The 21,390-nt window shown below is 48.3% G+C and overlaps 1 protein-coding gene across 1 annotated transcript; it reads left to right on the top strand.

The window, feature by feature from the left end:
* Positions 1-501: 501 nt before the first annotated feature.
* LOC122368049 (prohormone-1-like) lies at positions 502-10,234 on the top strand. Its single transcript, XM_043341666.1, has 3 exons — positions 502-585; positions 6,556-6,691; positions 9,613-10,234. The coding sequence occupies exons 2-3, from the start codon at positions 6,563-6,565 to the stop codon at positions 9,772-9,774; spliced, it is 291 nt and encodes a 96-aa protein (XP_043197601.1). The 5' UTR covers positions 502-585; positions 6,556-6,562; the 3' UTR covers positions 9,775-10,234.
* Positions 10,235-21,390: the final 11,156 nt, after the last annotated feature.

Raw genomic sequence — 21,390 nt, forward strand, 5'->3', positions numbered from 1 at the left:
CTTGATCATTTTTCTGTATCTTCAAAGCTGTAGTCCTGACAGGTCTTCTCGCGAAGGTCTTTTTTCGGTCGAAAATGACAGAACATGACGTCACTCTGACGTCATTTGTGGCCAACCTATCATAGCCTCTGGAAAAATTTTTGGTCACAATGTGTAAAATTGATGCCCGAAGGGGTCCTGAAAGTTTGGTGGCGATATCTCCAGCCGTTTAGGAGATATCGACCGAAAAGTAGGGGGGGGCGCGGGGTGGCATGCTATGGTTCTTTGGCTACCATCGCTGTGTCATGGGTGCTACAATATTCCAAGCATGTGCCGAGAGGAGGCGTCGTCCCGGCTTTCGATCGCCTGCCAATCCATCGGCTCACCTGCTGCCGCTTTGTGCGTGACGTCATCCATCCCCCATCTCGGCGCTCCACCCCCGCACGACGCTCATTGGTCGGCTAATGTATGACGTCACAGTATCACTATAAAAGTGTATCACAGCCGCGGGCATGTCCTAAGGAACACACCCCGAGAGGTGCGGTCATACCATCGACGTCCAGGGGAGTGGCAACTCACGCCTCCGCCTCCACCTACCTTCACAAGGTACGTTCAATGTGACCAAGCATATTTCAGTTAGGCGCTTTTTTGATCGCTAAAAAGCGGTTCCAGCAAGGTGATTACCTACTGATTTATATCCCTTGTGGCTTGTTTAGAATGCGAGGAGCATTTAAAGCGCTATTCATGTGGATTTTTCTATTTATGGATCGAGCATTAGCGTACTTAGTGCTTATGATCAGTTGAGCGATAAGTTTGAGCACTGAAGATCTGACTCCTATTCGCCTGCGTGATAAGGGCGCGGCCCAACTGATTTGACAGAGACGTGCTCTGGCCCTAAATGCGGAATTGACAATGCCATATAACAGCATTAACCACAACAGGTTGCACTGATGTAGTCATATCTAATTTACAAAAAGATCAAATAATATGCAAAAGCCAAAAAGTTGTAAACACATAACAAAATCTGTAGAATTATGATCTTAAAAAGAGCCACATCATTGGAATAAGGTTCAGAGTACAATTACGATTATTATTATTTCCTTCTTTTTTTTTTAACGAGCGTGATAGGCTGGGAGCCGGATCACGATTTTCCGGTATGGGTGTCATTTTCATTTTTGTACATTCAGCTCTAATATTTGAATGGATGGATTGACATATAGTCGGAATTCACGCAAAGCAGAACTTGTTGCGCAAACCCCGATCCCTACCGTCCGATTGCGTAATTCCCATGGTAACGGGAGAATTTACAGATGCCAAAGTTTAACGTGCCCAACAAAGCCGGACATCTCTCCCACTCAACTAACTTCAACTGGCTGCAGAGTGCAGGTGCTCCCACCAACAGCGGACAATGCTCGTTAGGAGTCTCATGTATCGAGTACCGGAGAGACTCGAGCCTGGGCTTCCACCACCCAGAGCCTAACGCTCTACCAACTAAGCTACGGGACAGGCAATCGAGCCATGCTTTGGCACTTTAGCATCAAAAGTCACAACATTTTCCACTGTCGTTCTTCATCAATGACATTGTAAGAAGATTGCCTCAGTTGCAGGTCATGGAATGACTTAACCCTCGCCGGCCGGGGGGGGGGGGGGTGCCGCCCCCCATAGGGTTTTACGCGATAGCTCCGAACACGCTGGCGATAGAGAGCTGAAACTTGGCATACCTGACCTTTGATTCAAGCCGGATCTTTTGACACCAACCGCATTTTGGGTCAGGTCAGGTCACTGACCTATGACGTCATAAGTGAACCTCTGCACGGTCTTCAGATGTCGCAACTTCGCAACGCCCTCACTGCCAGAGGAGATGTCACAGGGAAATGAAACTTGCAGAATCTAGTATCCATTATGAGTCCCACAACTTGTATATCTCAGATTTTTCCTAAAGGTCATATGAGGTCAGGTCATTTTCGTGACCTCACCATTATAAGTCAATCGGGAAAAATGAAAACTGCTATTCTGGCGCCGGGAACGATCTCCAACTATCTCAAGCACACACAATCGTGATTTGATGCACTCCTTGCAAGGTTAGATGCGTCACTTTTGCAATGTTGACCTTGCGTGACGTCATTTATGACGTCATCAAGGTCATATTAATTTTTCGTCAATAACTCTTGATCAAATTGAGCTAGCGAGTCGGGAAAGCCACCAATGGACTCAGGAAGGCCTGCCGAATCGAATTATATGCGACATGACCTCTTTCGACCAACTTCGTGACCTGGGGGTACTGACCTGACCTTGACCTGAGGTCAACACCCCAAGTTGACCTGACCCGGACAAAAAGTATATCATTCGACGCGCCTGAGCGAGGCGAACACGATGCTGCCAAAATCGGCGCTCTGCGGCCCTTGTTTGCGAAGTTATTCACCAAAAACTGAACCGTACCTTGGGGCACTTGACCTGACCTCAGAGGTCACCGGTTGACCTAGGACCTTAAAATCGGGTACCAATCTCTGCGTCTCGTAACGGCGCACACGCTCGTTTTTTCCGCGACGCGCTAGCTCCACCAGGGGTGAAACGGCGAGGGGGGGTCGTACCCGCCCCCCCCCCCCCTCGGCCGGCGCGTATGTAGAAAACCAATAGGTCCGGCGAGGGTTAAGCCTCAGCTTTGTGAGCATACAATTCACATCCCATATTAGCCGTTTTCACGACGGGCTATCCGGCGAGTGCACTTATTTTGACCAAATCTGCACCTAATCTCTTTTAAAGCAAATATATCTTTATTTTATGAATTTATTTCAGTATTTCAATTGATGATACTCTCTGATAATATGACAAAGCAGGCGTATAAGCAATTAGTGCAACCCTAGCTGATAGCTACTAGGAGAAACACTAATTTGACCAAATCTTCACCTAATCTGCACCAAATGTGCAACAAATGTGTACCAGATGGTCGTTGTGAAAACGGCTATTGTTGATTTTGGTTAGCCGACACCGGAATGTATAAGAAGACACTCGTACTGACCTCAGGGCACTGTAAACTGTAAACTGTACCGACGAGTACTAACGTACTGAAGGCACTGCAACTGACTTCAGCTCATTGCAAGTGACCAACCAGATTCGCACTCTGTGATAGACCCTCAAAGATTTTCGAAAATTTCAGCAAAATGCTCTTATAGCTGGCTATTCGTATAAGCATGCTGTTTAGTCTTAGAAATGTGAATGCCAGAGTGCTTAGTTCGAGATTCTGTGCCATTTAATAACTTAGGTATATTGAAGCGCAACAAATACAAAAGGATGATAAAAGCTTAAAAAGCAATGTTTAAAGCGATAAAAGCAATTGAAAAGCAATGTTTTAGTAGCAAGCAATGTTGTCTATCAATTTTCTCACCTAAATGAAAAAAGAAAATGTTATAAAAGCGTATTCTTCGCGAGTCCTTCGCAAATTATCAATGTTCTTTGTGCCTTAAACGGCGATGAAGGAGGATGTGATTGGTGAAGAATTTCATTTATAAAAGCTTGTGTTGTTTTAACGGACAGCATAACCAAAAATCAAACCATCAAATTCAAAGACGTAAAAAGTGTCATTTAATATGGGGAATATGCGACAAAGTTATGCTGCATCCGCATTTCAATCTCTTCCCTCCAATATCGGTGAGTGGTAGCAATATGATACGGTGTGAAAATGCTTTCTGCACATTCATTTAATCTGCAAATGGAATATATTTCACGTGTACCTAGTGACATTACATTTCGTCCCAGGTCACTGCCGTACCAGACACATCAACAGGGCGCCTGAGCTTTTGGGGTGATCTGCTTTGCCTGCACCGATCCGAATATCAATAATGCAATTGCAATCACATCATAAAAGTCGGCTAGTCATAAAAATCACCATTATGGCAACAAGTCAATTACAAAATACGATTGAGCTAATTTCGGTGCTTTTCTCGAATATGTCGGCTCATCTGGTAGAACAACAGAGAGATTTAGAGTGGAGACAGTTATGACGTACGTCATGTATGCATGCATCTTTGTTAAAGGCTTACTATTTTCAGTTTCTAACGCACAAGCTCCCTGCAACGAAATCAATCAACTTCCTTCATTAAGCAAATGTCATTTCTTGTCGATGCGGCGGCCGGGTGTCGGCTAATCTCTATACAGAGTCACTGGAGCGTCACGCCGGGACCTCTATTGATAGTGGCGGCGGTGACGGTCCCTCCAGTGTGGCTGCTCGTCGCGTGACCGGGAGGCGACCGGCACAGATGGCCCCCGACCTCCGCCAATATCCAGCACTCCAAACACACTCACAGCCGCCGGATGTCTGTCTATTCGCCACACCAATAAGGCCAATGAGCACGGAGCGCCACAGTAGTACCGGCCAATGGTGTTTGGCCCGAGTACGGCGCGCAGAACACCACAGAAAAGTGCTGTGCGCTGGACGCTGGACACTGGCCGCATTGCGACGTGCAAAAAGGCACAGAATGCACCGGGCGCCGTCGTTTTTTCGGCCTGTGGCGCACAGATCGCTAGAGTAAAGTGGTACCGAGCGGCAGTGCAGATATCGTCACAGTATTCAGCATTCTCTTTCCGACAAGATTTGTGCCATTGATATCAATAAACACCGCTAATTCGCAGAGATGGAACGAAGTTGAAACGTTACATATGATTACGAGCGAGCGAGCGCAGCGAGCGAAGCGAGTCTTTTCAATATAAAGGAAAAATCTCAGTATGAGCGGCCCGGCCCGGCCCGGCCTGTAACGCTTTTGAGAGGCTTATATCTCAGCAACCGCTGGACCGATTGGCCTGCGGTCTTTTTTTGCTGGGTAGCCCCATCCCTTCTACCCCGTAATTGACTACTTTTGATACATCTCAGTGACCGTCGTGGCACGTGCCACGTGAAAAGTCAAGGGTGTTCCAGCTGTTTTACAAAAGTAGTGATTTTGAGAGGCTCATATCTCAGCAGCCGCTTGGGCGATTGACTTGCGGTAATTTTTATAGGGTAGCTGCATCCTTTCTACCAAACATAGGATACTCTCCATGCATGTGGGTCACCCCCAGTGCACGTGCAAAATACAACAATAAGAGGTGTCAAATTTGTTCCCATTTTAATAACTCGGTAATTACTGGGACGATTTCGCTGAAACTTGGCATACAGGTAGGCACCCACCAGGCAATGCATTCCCATGTGTTGCGGTTAAGGTGCTACTGCACGTGCGCACGTGCAGGGGGCGCTTCCAGATCTCGAGAACGGCTGGGCCGATTGCGCTCAAATTTGGTACACGGTTGGAGACCGGTTAGTAGGGTGCCGTGCAAAAGTCAGTTTGGACCCCGTTTGCACGTGCGCACGTGCAGAATGCCGCTTCCAGATCTCAGGAACGGCTTGGCCGATTGCGTTCAAATTTGGTACACCGCTAGCGACCGGTTAGAAAGGTGCTTTGCGCAAGCCCGTTGGAAGTACCCTCTCGCCCTTCCGCACGTGCAGGGCTCGCTATCTCGCTCGCTCGTTCTTCGCCCAAAAGGCGTTTTACTGGTTGTAGTATGTAGAAATTATTGCCATTGCACGAAGGTGAATGCACATATTAATGTTCTACAATACATTGCGAAAGATTTCATGCATAGCACCTACTACCAACGAATCTGTTCACTTAATTTTACTTTTTCCTTGTATCTGCTAAAGTTGCGTGTAGGTAAGCGTATCGGGGCTTATGCAATTAAAGCCAACCTTTGCCGCCTTAGCTTCATATCTACATCCACATTTCATTCACAGTTACACACGCAATCGCTAGCTCCACATGTTAACTTTCAACATTGTACTGCAACCTTCCATTTGGCCATAAATTTACCCAGCACGTCAAATGCATGCCGTTTAATTGTAATTCGGATGTCCTGGCGGTGGCTGTGAAATTAATGGTTCTGGATGTCGAAGAGCGTAATGTATGCCATCGGACACCAGCCTGATAATTTCGCAGCTGGCCATTGGAACAGGACTCGTCACATTATATCGCTCGACAGACGTCGGACAAGTTCCCGCGACTGGTGACCCATAGAGGGTATAGGCATTGCTTTAGGTGCCCTTAACCCCGTGAAAGGAAGAGCTATCCCATATCATCGCATTTGGTTATCCTATTTTAAATCGAATTCGGGACGCCGAACATTTTAACCCTCGCCCTGGCAGGGCATTTTTCATGGCACGGCCTAGCAGACTTCAGTCCAAAACTGTGAGTTGGACAGGTGCATAAAGTAAAATTGAAATTTGACCATGACCTTGTACCGGTTTTTCTGACCTAGTGACCTGACCCAAGGTCACCCGGACCTGAAATTTTCAGGTCATATGTAAAAAGATTGCCTCATAGGCTGTAACCAATTTGGCGGCGCTGCGCATGCCGCCGTTTCTACACTATCTTCGAAAAACCTTGGGGGGGGTCGCATCGACCCCCCTGCCAGGGCGAGGGTTAACATACTGATCCTTCTATGATCAAAACTTCATAAAAATTAAAATGTTAGATGACCAATTGACCACACTGTAAAAACTGTCTGACGTGTTCTCATCTCACTGACCCAGCCGGCCGCTGTGTGTTTCAGCTCCAGGATGACGCTAGCCCGTTTGTCGCTGCTCCTCACCATCTGCGTGGCCGTGCTGGTGGCCGCCGCAGCCGGCAAGAGCCTCCAGAAGGACGTGTTCGTCCCGCAGTACGACGCCGAGGACCACAAACTGGATGTGAGTGGAGTCGTGAGACTGGTCAGACAAGGCCGGCGATTAACGATAGGTCGGCCCATGGATAGGATAGGAACTAATGCATAGTTAATTAAATGATTTATTATCATATTGCTAGTGCTTGCCTCTTCACCAGCTATTCGACTAGTAAGTCATATTTCTGAGGTAAGGTATGCCATACCTTAGCTACAAAAAGTAGACGTTAGTTGTTAGGTGAGTGCTTATGGATGCTTTATCACAGATCCTTTGCCCCTGGCGATGTTAAGCATGGCTAAAAGCTTCAGCTAATAATTGATCATTATCAATAACAGCTAAAATAATTGCTCAGCTCATTAAACTTAGATAAGATAAGTTTACACAAGACAGAGTATGAAAGTTCGTGACTCAGTTCCATTCTTATCTGTTACCATCCGTTCCGCGGACCGCGATTCACCAGTGCATCGCATTATTCTAGTTACTAACAACACGGGCAGAGTCGAGCCCAATAACCCATGCGTCGGCGACTTATCAATTATGCGCAGCGCCTTCCCATTCTCCGTAGGGTATCCCGAACGGAACTGATGCATAATTAAATGATTGATTATCAGATTGGTAGCGCTTGCCTCTTCAGCCCAAAGAGTTGACAATAATCCGAGACTATCCAAAGGTAACTCAAGGAGCACACAACACTGTAACCGTAATGCGATAAAGGAACAAATGTCATTCCATTGCGCATTTACCAGGCATATGTGCACTATACGTCCGGTATAATTCGTTCACTGTTCAGTTCCGTCTTATTACGAGGTGATCGATAAAGAATGGCATAATGATAGCCACCGCGGGAAGCATGTAATATATCTTGTAACGCATGAACAGCACACCGTTAAAATGATAAGTCTTGAACATTTGACATCACACAATCGGAACTCAGTTGTGACACTTCGTTTCTCTACAGGAAGTGCTCAAATTGCCACTGCTTCTCCGCGCGGCAGAGCTCGGCTATGACTTTCGCTCCGTGTGCTTCTTGCATGGAATCAGCTTCTGTGGATTCGTTGGTGACCACGATACTGTATTATTTATGTTGGGGGCTTGCTGTAGCACAAATCACTTCTAGACACTTCAGATCACCCATTCAAACCTTTCTTGACCGAGCCAAAAGGTGAACACTGCACGTTTCCAGCCTCGACCCTATGCTGTTAGCAGAGAAGATGGTCGTTAGACTTCGACGGCACGGTTTCCAGTTTAGTTTCCTGCGTAGAATTGTCCAAGTCCATATATTCCAAAAATGGCATCCCCAAGTCGCCACGTTTCAAATATTTATTAGGTCGATTAGACCGATGGAAATAACCACACTATCAGAAAATATCAAGCTCAAAAGAAAAACGTCTTTGCGTCACTGTTCTAGAGGTTCAGGTCCCTTCCCCAAGGTGTAGAGTCGTAAGAGCATTACCAGTGTTTGATAATAACAGTCTGCCGCCCAATGTAACAGAATAGGATGCTTCTTGTGGTGCATTAGCCCATTGCTGAGTCAAACCGTTCAGCAGCGCACGCCATTTTGTCACGCTCAAATACCGACCGGCAAGCGGGCCGAGTTCTTCGGTGCAGTTTTGGTCTCAATAGCGGACGCTTCCTTAGACGATATTGCTGGTCTTTATTTGCCTTCTATAACTATTCAAAGGAACTCGAACTATGGCAGACATTTGCGCTACAAACACAGTTTGAACGGAGCTGAGGGACGTATGCCAGTGGTACATTTAGACAGAAGTTGGTGAAATGGCACGACCTGTTGAAATTGATTTGGTATTTAATTTGCCGCAGTTATGATTGATAAAATCTGTTATTTATCTATACTTCACGACGATCCATAAATAACAGCCGATGTTGCTCTCTCTCTCTCTCTCTCTCTCTCTCTCTCTCTCTCTCTCTCTCTCTCTCTCTCTCTCTCTCTCTCTCTCTCTCTCTCTCTCTCTCTCTCTCTCTCTCTCTCTCTCTTTCTCTCTCTCTCTCTCTCTCTTTCTCTCTCTCTCTCTCTCTTTCCATCTCTGTCTCGTCTTCTCGTCTTTTTATCTTATTTTATAATGTAGGCATTTTCCTTGTTTAGCCGATTTTTTTGTTTCAGATAAAAGGCGAAGGAGAAAGTTGCCTATTTGGTGAGAATAAATTAACAGCTAGAGACCATCGCTAGCTGCCCTAGTTGTGACTTACGAATGGCTTATGGCAATTCACAAATATTGTCGCTTATCTAATCTAAAAGATTAGAATATAGATAAAGTAATAATATCGGCAGGTGCGACAACGCTCTGTTGCAAGCAAAATATGTCAGAAATGTCAAATTAGCCCTCTTCCTAAAACCAGGAGAAATGGGTTCTAATAAAATATGGTCCAGTCGCTGCGTTAGGGACTGCCATGCTCCTCTTGTCCTGGCTGCCATACCATACCATGACGTCGGCCGTGGGCCGTCAGAGCTGTTTATGCAGTCCAGGTGGGCCGGTCCCCCGGACAGCGAACACGACCCTGCGCTCGGCGGCCGGGGTGACGTGCCGGGGTGCTTCCCCCCGCCCCCCCCCCCCCCGACGGCGGAGGACACATCGCTCTCGGCGGCGCGGTGGGCACTCACTGTCCCATCCAATTTCGGACCATGTGAATACGTTACATCCATATAGACAAAGACGCAAAGTGAAACACAAACCATCTACAGATACAAAATGGATTCTAAAACCCATTGAAGCGAAGCAGATGATACAAACGACGTCGAATGACTAGTCTGTACCGTATAGGACTAAGTCCTGCCGTGTCCGTATGGCGTGACCGACCTGGGGTAACGGGTTTCTTACGTGTGGCCGCTCCAGGTATCGTGTGGTTATGTGATGTCGTTTCACCTGTGTGACCGACCTTGTGTGATGTCTGATCACCCGTGTGACCGTTCCCTCGCTCTCTGATGCCAGGTGATGCCTGACGACGGCACGGCGGAGACGGCGCTGCTTAACTACCTGTACGCCCGTCAAATGCTGCGGCGACTCAGCAGCAACCTGGACGTGACCGAGCTGCAGCGCAAGCGCTCCTACTGGAAACAGTGCTCCTTCAACGCCGTCTCCTGCTTCGGCTAGACGACGAGCGTCGCGTACATGGCAGCTGTCGCCCCGACATCCGCGCTTCCCATCCCTAACGGCAAACATCAGGGGACGAGGGACTCGAATCCGCGAGATGCCGTGTGACTTTTTGGAAATATTAGCCGACTTATTTTGGTGAAATTCACTCATAGAAGTGCGACAGTTGTAAGCCCCTGTGGAATGTCCCCCGCGCAGTCTTTGTGATCTCAAGCCCGTCCTCTGTTGCCGCTTTTCACAATGCGAAAAAACGAGCGAGCTTGAACTTGGCTGGCTTATAACTGATTGCTTTTTTATGATGTGGACTATATTTCATTGTCTCTTGCTATCTTATGGAAATTATTTGATCATGAAATGCCTGTCAGATTCATAGAATATGTGACAAACGCGGTTTCATTATGTTGTTATGTTTTCATCTTTTTACATCTGAAGTGCCGTTACAAATAAACTTCGAAAAATACATGTTGTCTTCCAACTAACTATAGAGCTAACCCGATAAAGCAAGCGATTAAAAAGTTGACAAAAAGCAAGGGCAAAGCTATAGTAATACAGCGAGGCAAGGTCACCACGTTGCAAGGTTGACCTCCAGGCCGCAGGTTCAGGGGCGTAACTTTGTATACTTTTGGGGAGGCAGGTGCCCCCCCAACTTGAAATTTTGCCACCCCAACATTCCGTTTGCCCCCCCAACCTTGGTGGGCGCCCCCAGGCCCGAAAAGCGCCCTCACGGGCCAGCGGCGTCATAGGAGCGCGTGCGCCATCTTTCAAGGGGGCGCCATCGCCTATATGGAAATGGGATGCGTGAGAGGGGAACCTCTGAGGCCGTGGGGGCGCCTGCATGCGAAAGAGGGGCGCCCATGAAGTCCTCAGGGGCGCCTCAATGCAAAACACGGGCGCCTGAGATGGCCACAGGGGCGCCTGCATGCGAAAGAGGGGCACCTTATTGGCCTCTGAGGCCCTTCGGGGTGCCTCTGAGGTCTATAGTATAGGGGGCGCCCACATGAAAAAGGGGCGCCCATTAAGGCCATAATGGCGCCCCAATACGAAAGAGGGGAGACTGCATGCCAAATGGGGGCGCCTCCGAGGCCCATAGAAAGAGGAGCTCCAGTTGAAGCCCAAAGGGGCGCCTCAATGGGAATTAGAGACGCCTGTGAGGTCTATAGGGGCACCTCTGATGCCCATGTCGAGAGAGTCGTCAGTCGTTTGTGTAACGTTCCTCAGGGATGGTGCGCCGCTTGCGGCAAGTAAAAACTTAGCTAAATAGCGTGCCCCATTGGTTAAAAAGCGCCCCTCGAGCCAAAGTGGTGCCCCTCTGACAACACGCACGTCTTATGTCATCTGTTTTGCTAATAACTAATGCCCCCGCATGCAGAGCGGCGCCCCATCCGTTTATCAATGTGACCCTTCAGGTGGATGAAGCGCCCCTCTGGCCAATACCTTATCATCATTGTTGCTAGAACAGCGCCCCCAGTCCGTAGACTGCCCCATTGGCTCCTGAAGGCGCCCCTCGTGCCCGTTTTGGCGCCCCTCTGCACTGAGTAATGAAATGTATGTGGCCTACCAATTCTTAAGGGCGCTCCTTGAGTCATAATCATCGCTCCTCGGGGAGGGGGGGGGGAGGCTAGAGGGCCTAGATACCATAGCACGCTATAGTGTGTTATGGCATCCCTGCTGCTAAAACGGCACACTTAGCTAGGCTAGCGCCTCAACGGTTCATACAAGCGCCCCTCGAGCCGAAGTTCGCGCTCCTCTGACTTACATAATTTCCTTGCTAAGTACGACGCCCCTCGCTGGGCATGGGGTGGCGCCCCACCAGTTTACCAACGCGCCCCTTTAGCCACATGAAGCGCTCCTCTGGTCAATGCGGTCAATACCTTATTTCATCACTGCAGCTAGAGCGGCGCCCCTATTTCGGTGGCTGTTCCATCGGTTCCTGAAGGCACCCCTCGAGACAGTTTGGAGGCCATCTGCAGTGAGTATTAAAATTGATGTGGTTAAGAATGGCGCCCTCTGCACGGTGTCGCACCGATTCTAAAGGGCGCCCCTTGAGTCAATGTAATCGTCCCACAGGGCCTTGTGTGTTATGGTATCCCTGCTGTTAAAGCGCCACTCTTGCTTGGCGTAGCGTCCCAACGGTTCATAGCACCCATCGAGCCAATGTTAGCGCTCCTCTGACTATACTGGTATCCTACATCATCTTTTTTGTTCAAAGGGTGGCAAAATGTGGACCCGAGGACCCGGTCAAAAGAACGGGTCTGGACCCATAGGGGAGAGTGGGGAAAGATGCCCAGGGTTTGACTTTGTCATATATTATTCGAAAATGACGATCGGAAAGCCAAAACTTGGAGTTTCAACGGAAGCCGACATCATTTTTCTCCAAAAATATCACACTTTCGTGCCTGAAATATGATAACTTTTTTTGCTATTAAGCATTTTCCTGAAGAAGTGAAAGGGGGCATCTTACCCCACAGGGTGGGAAAGACGCCCCCTGGCGTTGGGTAAGATGCCCCCTGCACTATAAGTGACATAAATGGGCACGTGAATCGCCTGAACGAATCAGTAGTCCCTTCGAGCCTGCAGTAGACACCAAACGTCATCGTAAGGGCCCTCAAAAGTAGTCGTAAGGGGCTTCAGAGGTCATCGTTAGGGCCATCATAGTCCGGCGTGGCCAAACAAGCCTCCGTGGTGGCGTTCGGAGACCACTGTGGGGCCCTTATAGGTCTTCATGATGCTTGAGGGCCCTCGAGCCCATCGTGGGGACCTCAGATGCCAGCGCGGCCCGTGGAGCCAACGTGGGAGCCCTCAAAGGATGTCGTGAGGGGCCCTGGAACCAATAATGGGGCCCACAGAGGCCGTCGTGAGGGCTCTCAGAGTCAGATGCCGCCCAAAAAGTCGCTGTGTGGGCCGAGAGACCGGCATGGGGAGCACCCGACCGCCGTACCGGACTCTCAATAGTCCCAGATCGGCTTTTGTCTCTCATCACAAGTATGTAATAAATGATTTGACGGGCTGCTTGAAGGACAGCCTACGGATTTAGGGGGGCGTCTTTCCCCATCAGGACAGGGGGCATCTTACCCCAAGGTACCGAAGTAACATTAAATCAGCACAATTTGTTAGCCATAAAACTACACCCTGAAACAAACTGTTTGGGACACAGTACACGAATGTTAATGTATCACGACTATAGCAAGGGACGCAAAAATTATCTACCTTCTTTGATATTTACAATGTTTTGACGCCAAAATATTTTTTGAAAGCAGCAAATAAAAAACATGCAATCACCAGCCAGCCGTTGCCCAACTGAGCTTCGCAAATTTTTGTGCAGTTAACAAGGCAGGCTTCCGCTTTACGATAAGAACATTAATTTCCAGGTTCGATTCTTTGTTTCGCCCCTAGAGGGGGTGGGGCGTCTTTCCCACCCTGGGCATCTTACCCCACTCTCCCCTATGGGTCCGGACCGGTTCCTGGAAATTTTCTGGCGGGTCCAACCGGGTCCTACCATAAACCATACATAGTTGACACTACATATGATTGCAAAATATGAAGTGAATGGAAAGAAAACATTTGCTCATGTATGTTCCTTTGCACACTGTAGTTCATAAGTATTATCAGTGGGAAAAGGGCTGTTTTACACGATGCAATTAATGATTTCTACAAACGGTTTGTATTAGGTAATTGACTTTTGGGGAACGGGTCCAACTGGTTCCGATTCCAACTTAGACCGGGTCCGACTGGTTCCAGAAATGTCCAGCCGGGTCTGGTTCGAGTCTGGTTCCCAAAATTTTCACGTTTTGCCACCTCTAGATCAAAGCAGGAGTAATTTGTACCTATCATTTCGTGATAACTTGATATCACCTGGTGAGCCACAGACTTCTGCATGTCTCGGTATACAGAGGTATATGGGTGACCTAAGCTTGAACGCTCTCAGCCTGGGATTAACCCGCGCCGGGCTGGTGCTCCGCGACTTCCGCGCCGGGCGGTGAGGGGGTGTCTGGTCTAACTCGGCTCCTGGGCCACGTAGCGACACGCAGTAAGCATCATTCGAAAGAGCGTCAAAAATAATGACGGAAACACTTCGGTCATTTTTTGGGTCAGGTCAAAGGTCAGGTCGCCTGAGGTCATCGAAGGTCAAATGTAGGCCATTTCAACAATTTTGGAAACTGCAACGGCTAACTCGGGACCAATAGAGCTACAGCGCCGCGGAAAAGCGCATTCGATAGCCCTTTTACAGACCTTTCTGACCATTGTTCTCAGATTTGACCTAAGGTCAACGGTTTAGCCTCCAAAGGGCAAAAACTTTAAAATAGCAGTTTTCACGAAAACTGTTTTTCGGCAATAACTTTTGACTTAAGAGTGCCACGACATTACTTTTGGCAGCATCATGTTCCTCTCGTCGAGACGCGTCGAATGAACTATTTTTTTACCTTGAAAGGTCATTTTTAAAATTTGACCTCAGGTCAAGGTCATAACCTGACCGAAAAGGGTCATGTTGCATATCAGTCGATCCGTATCGTCCAGCTGAATACATCTGAAGTGTTTTCATCGCTCTAGCACGCCTTTATCAAAAGTTACAGCCAAAAAACTGGTGGTGACCGTCTATGACCTGAGATGACCTCAAGGGCACACAGAGGGGTCACAGGTGCATTTTTTCCGATTCAGTGTATCATGTTTACCTATGAAACGATGTTTGAGAGGGTTCAAAATACCATTCGTCCAAAAAAGGCTCATTTCAATTTTCTCCCATTGACTTATAATGGAGAGGTCGCAAAATTGACCTGACCATAGGTCACTGATATCAAAATTCCGAGATAAACATTTTAGACATACTGTTACTCTTATCAATCGCTGAAAGTTTCAAGGCGATCGTTCAGTCGGTGTAGCTATGACGAGGATTGCAACTTTTTTCTGAGGTGAGGTCTTTTGACGTGACCTGGTGACCTGACCTTGAGAGCTCTGGGTCTGAAATTTGCACATGTGTAAAAAAAGATGCATGAACAGGTGTGCCAAAAACGGCGGCGCGGAGTTTTGAGATATCTGCGAAAAACCGCAGGGGAGGTGTTCACTCCCCCCCCCGGCCCGGCGCGGGCGGGGGGGAATTTTTTTATTTTTTTTCGATGAGGGCAAATTTTTGCCACTGGTTTGCTTCTAGAACACGTGCGGAAAAGATGCAGTATGAAGTGTGTTCTTAACTTAAAAGGGGAGGCGTAAAAACGTCCCTTGCTTCTGCGTGGGGTGAAGTTCTACAGATTTGTTTCTTTAATCTCGCCTTTTTATCAGTTGTTTTTTCTTTTCTTTTTGTCAATTCATCAGTTCGTCTCGTTTCTTTAGAAGAACTACCATATGCGCTGTTTGATAAGGCGTCACTACCCTGGTCCCCAATTCCACTACCCGCCCCCGGTCTCTGGTCCCCAAAGTGCTTTCAAAATGTATTTGGTTACAAAATAATTCCGCGCTTTTGGCGCGCTATTTCAGAAAAAAAAAACTGCAACATAACGTGCCAAAACACGACGGCACAAAAACAACGTGCTATGGTAAAAAAAATGCTGCCGTAAACTGAAATAAGACTTATTTCTAGACAGTCACGGGGAGGCGCCCCCATGCCCTTAAAAAGGCGCCCCTGACAGCGTTGCCCCCCCAACGAAAACCAAAAAGTTACGCCCCTGCGCAGGTTTGATTTTACTGCTACCTACTTGGATGCCATCTAGAAAGGATAGCGAAAATCAATAAAATTATTGCAAAAGGACACGTTTTTTCGGATGAATACTAGAGACAACATTCAAATAACTATTATTGCGTGTTCACTGTTCAGTTAAGGCAATAACTTAATTTTGTAAGCGTCGCTAATTAGAAATTAGATAACGCGGATAAAGATGAGACTACCGCTACATCGAAGTGTTATGCTGGTGAATGAGCATGTTCAATTTTTAAGATATGGTTGTATTATAAAAACGTATTTTTGCATCGTCCGTCTATCGGTAAGTTGTTTGCAGTGAACAGAATCGGAAAACCATATTTTTGCAGGCGGTCGACACATCTATGCATTATGAAAAATAAAATCAATGCCAAGAGCATTACAGCACATCTGTATAGGGTCTACCCGTTACTGTGACTGTAACTGTCTGGGTCTCAGTTCAAAGGAGGACGGGACGTGAAAAGGAGAGCCGGATACAATGGCCTCGCCTCGCCAGTCACAGTTAAGTTGGTTTCGGCGAGTCGTACCGGCCCCAGCCACGCTGCGGTCCACAGTCCAAATGGTCACACCGGGTCACACCAGCCTCGCCTTGCAATCCCGTCTGGCGAACTGCAGCTCGCCGAGCACCAGGTGGTGACCTGCCCGACTGGTCATTGCCGAGCCGCTCCAGGTAATGCCCTCCGAACGAGACTGACCCCCCGAGGATCACCACTGCAGCAGCAGCATGCAGATCGCGTGTCCGACGTTCGACACATGCCCTCAGTCACGGCCAGCTGGATCCGCCAATCGTCGGACGACAGTCGTGAACGAGTCGTCGGACCAATCGTCGGACGACAGTCATGTCCGAGTCAGACAACAGTGGATGGAGATGTTTGTACTCATCGACCCCGAACTCTCTGTTCACTTAGCCTCCTTCACCGAGTCAGGTAGGCGGTGTCTTTCCTAAGCCGGATGCTGGAGGCACTTACGCGCAGACCGACTGAAGGAGTGTAATTGCACAGTCCCAGTGGGACAATGCCGAGATTGAGGACGAGCTGCCGAAGCCGGCTGGCTCGGCCACCACTTAGTGCGCAGAAATGGTCCATCCTAAATGGGTCTCGTGCAGTGATTTCGTCATGGTCCGAGAAAAATAAAATGTTACATGGTCCAATGTATTGTTAGAGCATTTCGAAACGAGTTGCTGAGCCTGAAAGCACACTTAGAAACATCCGATGCATCAAATCGGTAAAATGTAGTAAATGGTAGGTACATAGGTACTCATATTTCCCTCGGAACTTATATCAAAGTTCTGGTTCATTGGTAGAGTATAAAATGATGCATAGATAGATGTCGGTAGCACTGCTTAGTTCTTAGACTAAGCTGCTGTTCACATATGAGCCTGCATACATCTGTAAATACCTTTAACGTCCTATATACATGGACATATGCATGTGTGCTGTTTTCTTCACTCGGAGAAAACAGCCGGGTGTCGACAAATGTCCCGAGATAACAATGGGAGAGTTGAAAACAATTGTCAATGCGTGGACGGCAGAATGGGTGCACGTTTAGTGTACTGTTTACTCCAACTCTGAACGTGTTGGGGTGCCGCTGTCCACCGCAGTGGCTATCTATGTGTCGTGTGCGCTGCCCTTTCCTTTCCGTGACCAGCAAGAGGAACTAAAGGCCCGGTGAAGTTAACTATTTGATTATCATGGTTTGAACGGGATCCCTCGGCTCGTCAGTTCTCGGTGGGCGGCTAGAATGACAGCGTCTGTCAAAGCATCCATGCAAGCACAGATACGGGACACCTTCCATCGACTTGAATATTTTTCGGACAGAGTCCTTAGGGTAGATGATTCGTAGTTGAATGCGTGGCGTTCCCAGCCGCTTCACCTAAAGAGCTCATCAATGAATAATGGTCACGCGCCCCGAATTTGCACGATGACCGGTTGTGGACCACCGGTGGAGGCTAAAAATGGTACCAAACGACTCGCCCGGTCATGCGAAAGATTTGGGGTTTTTTAATTCAGCTATCACGGCTTATGGGCTCTTGTAAGTACGATGGCCTTACTTTTGGATATCGCATGACGGATGCACATATAAGAATAAACAAGCAATTTTAATGTGTATCACAAAGTATTCGATAAGGCAATCTAAGCATTATTTGGTGTTTTACATTCAGTGGATAGCTCAAGGTACAAAACTGCTGTACGGCAACGCATTGTTCAGTTTACTTACCTATTTATGAGGCACTTAGTCCACCTTCTGCTGCATCAAATGACCGTGAATGGGGAAACAACAGCCAAAAACTGGCGCGTCTGGTGTATCACGTCTCGCCGGTGAGCGTCTCGTGTGTCTGTGCGGGCACGGGAGCGTGCCAAGTGCCGTCACCGTCCCGTATAAAGCCCCGGGGTCAGCTGACTGCGCACAGTGGCTGCCACCGACAGGCTGACCGACACCAGTGCCACTTTCTACCCGCCATGGTCCGAGCCGCCGGCCGCCGGGCCTCCCCGCCTCGCTGGGAATCCCCCGTCCAGTTCCAGTCCCGACACGGGTCCCCAGTCCGCGCCGACTCCCCCGTTGGAGCACCCTCCTGCTGGCCCTCCAACTACGACTACCCGTATTACGCCGACTACTCCGAGTACCCCACTGGTCAGTGGCCACGTCACCAGCTGGAAGAGAGCACCAGAAGATCTCGCGCGATGTCACCGCGACGCGCCGAAAACTACTTCAACTTCCGCGACAGGGACCACGACGACTTCGAGCGCTGGCAGGCGGAGAGGGCGTTCGGAATGCAGCGCCCTGTCCCGAGCGGTGGGAGACCCACGCGGTACCGGTCTCTATCCCCTGTGGGCTACCCGAGCCGTCTTCGGTACCGGTCCCTGTCCCCAGCGGTCTACCCCAGCGGTATGCCGTACCGCGCTCTGTCCCCGGCAGCTCCGGGGGCTGGCGGCTCAGGACAGCCCGCTGACCAGCTCTGTGTCGCCGTCAACAAGACCAATTGCCGGAGGGAAACGACGGAGACCTACTGCACGGAAGAAGTCCTCTCTGACATGGACCTTCAGCAGCAGCGTCGCATGGACCAAGGAAAGCGTCGTGACTACGCCCTCGATAAAGAAATGCGCCGTGAATACGTTTTCAACAACGAACTGCGCCAGGAATACGACTCCGGCAACAAAATGCAGCGTGAGTACGCCTCCCAAAATGAAATGTGCCAGGAATTCAACTCTGCTAACGGAACGCAGCTTCAGTACGCCTCGACAAACAAAATGTGCCAAGAATACGACACTGCCAACAGAATGAGTCGTAAATACGCCTCCCAGAATGAAAGGTGTCAGGAGCTAGACTTCGAAAACAGAATGCAACGTGAATACGCGTCCCAAAACGAAACGTGCCAGGAATTTGACTCTGAAAACAGGATGCAGCGTGAATACGCCTCCCAAAACGAAATGTATCGTGATTACGACTCTAACAACGCTGGCCGTGAATGCGTGGCTAACTACGAAATGCATCGAGATTACGACGCCAACACCGAAGTGCACCAAGAATACTCATCCGACAGGAAGATACACCGTGAAGTTGTCTCGGACAGCGGTACTCGTGGAGACCGCGCGTCTGAGAAGGCGGCGACGCTAGGCGGCCGTTGGACGGGCCCCGTCGGCCAACGATCGAGTTCGAAACGACGTCCGCCGTCTGCTGAGGCCCCCAGCCGCCTGTCCCGGCTTCTGAGCTGGTGTTGAGCGCTGGTGATGCCCGCTTACGCTGTTGATGACCGCTGGTGATGCCAGCTGATCGCTCACGCTGAATTATCGGCGCCAGCCCGAAGCACCCATCCCCTAACCAGCACGTCTTCTCTTCTGACATCGCTCCTGGCGATTTCTTCTTATTTCTTCTGACATCGCTGCTGGCGATTCATGCGATGGCATTGCCGTCAGCGACATCGACTTCCGTCGCTGTTGCGTCTCCCGTATACGGCAGTATAGTATGCAGATTCTCGTACGCACATTAAAAAAGCAGATTTTGCGCCTCGCACCAGCTGTAGCTGTTTCCTTTCAACTGTGCCTTACCTGCATGCGAATAAAATCATATACCTGACCGTATGGCAGCTCCTAAACGGCTTTAATTTTCTGTATAAGCAAATGTAGTTGTCAAACGAAATAACCTTCTTAGCTTGATTCAATTACCAGTGTCTACAATGTAAAAGGAACCCAGATGCCGCTAATGTGTACCTATATCAATGTTGCCGACATCTATCAGTCGAAATCTATCATAGAGATCTTATAATAATTTGAATATAATTTGCTTAACCCGCGCCCCGTAGGGCTATCGGCGGACCCTACCACCCGTAGGGGGGGGGGCGTTTCGGCCCTCCCCCCTAAGATCTCGGAAATTTACCGGCCGATTTTCAAAAAATCAGACGGCGTTCGATAGTTCCACCGGGGAACTACCTTGTGACCAAATTTCATTGAACTAGGTCAAACCGATGACGTCACAGGTCAGGTCAAAGGTCGGATTTTCACCGTTCACAGGCATTTAAGAAATGTGTTGTAAAATCGAGTAAATTGGTAAGTTATTGAAAACCATCGATGGTACATTGTTCTTCAAACACATACTTTGCTATCTGAGGTCACTGATACCAGGTCAGGTCACAGAGGTCAGGTCACTGGGGGTCATAATATGAAGTGTCTTGTGATACATGTTTTATGGTCCATTTTCAATGACAAATGCGACTATGTGGGCCAGGCAGCCTTTGGGGCCAGCTTAGGTCACGTTTTGGTGAAGGTCAGGTCAAGGTCAGGTCAAATTAGGTCAAATTTCAAAGTTGATATGTTTGCATAAATGGGCATCGATTCGATGCAGCTCGTCACGGGGAGTCTAATGGTGGTCTTTGCTTTTCCCTACGTGGTCTAGGATTGCCAAAAATTGAGTTTGAAAATTTAACGTCATCATTTTGGAACAGTTTATTCCCTATAACTTGGCCAAAAAACGAGATATCAGATCTGAAATTTGGGATGTAGATAGAAGACGGTTGGTACAATCACATATATTCCGTTTTTCGAAACTCGAGAAACTTTTTGGATTTTTCGGCTAATATATAAAAAAAATGCTTTTTGATTTTTGGGGGTCAAAACTCAAAAATTTCAAAAACTCCGAGATAATAGTATTGTAGCCCTGTCAATTCTACACCTCTTATGTCTGATCATTTTTCTGTATCTTCAAAGCTGTAGGCTTGACTCTTCTCGCGAAGGTCTTTTTTCGGTCGAAAATGGCAGAACATTTGTGGCCAACCTATCACAGCCTCTAGTAAAATTTTTGGTCATACCTAATGTGTAACATTGATGCCCGGAGGGGTCCTGCAAGTTAACCCGCCCTGGCAGGGCATTTTTCATAATTATACGGCCTGGAAGGGGGGGGGTCGATGCGACCCCCCTCGCGATTGGCTCCTATGGCACCTAGAAACACCAAATTTGGTAGGTAGGTGGGCCCCTTGGAGTTCTCGGCCCTGTGCAAATTTGGTTGCTCTAGGTCAATATTTAGGGGGACTTTGGGGGGGGGGTATAAATGTAAAAATTTCGCTAAAAACAGGTCAAAAGTTTTTTCGCTTATAACTTTTAATCTAATTAAGATAGAGAAAAAAGAAAAGCACCAGTGAACTCAGCACGTCAAGGCGCGTCGAATGATATACTTTTTAGCTTGCTTAAATGTACTTAAAAGTTTTCTTAATTTTTAAATAAACTTTAACCCTAGAACGCCTAGGGGGGGGGTTGTATCAACCCCCCCCCTGAGGTTTTTTCGAAGTGCACGCTAAACGGCTTGTTGTAGCGGGCTGAAATTTTCAACACCCTCTGGGGCAACCTTTGCGCATCTTTTGCCGAAAAAAAATTGATCGGGTCATGTCAGGTCACGGAGTTATGACGTCATAAGAGGTACAGCCTCCGGCCGGATTT

The sequence above is a fragment of the Amphibalanus amphitrite genome, unplaced genomic scaffold (assembly GCF_019059575.1).
Source record: "Amphibalanus amphitrite isolate SeventyFive unplaced genomic scaffold, NRLGWU_Aamphi_draft 000031F_arrow, whole genome shotgun sequence".
NCBI lineage: Eukaryota > Metazoa > Arthropoda > Thecostraca > Balanomorpha > Balanidae > Amphibalanus > Amphibalanus amphitrite.

Coding starts and splice junctions, on each gene's coding strand:
- LOC122368049 (XM_043341666.1), top strand. CDS start 6,563: ATGACGCTAGCCCGTTTGTCGCTGCTCCTCACCATCTGCGTGGCCGTG. Junction 6,692..9,612: donor CCGAGGACCACAAACTGGAT/GTGAGTGGAGTC, acceptor CTCTGATGCCAG/GTGATGCCTGACGACGGCAC.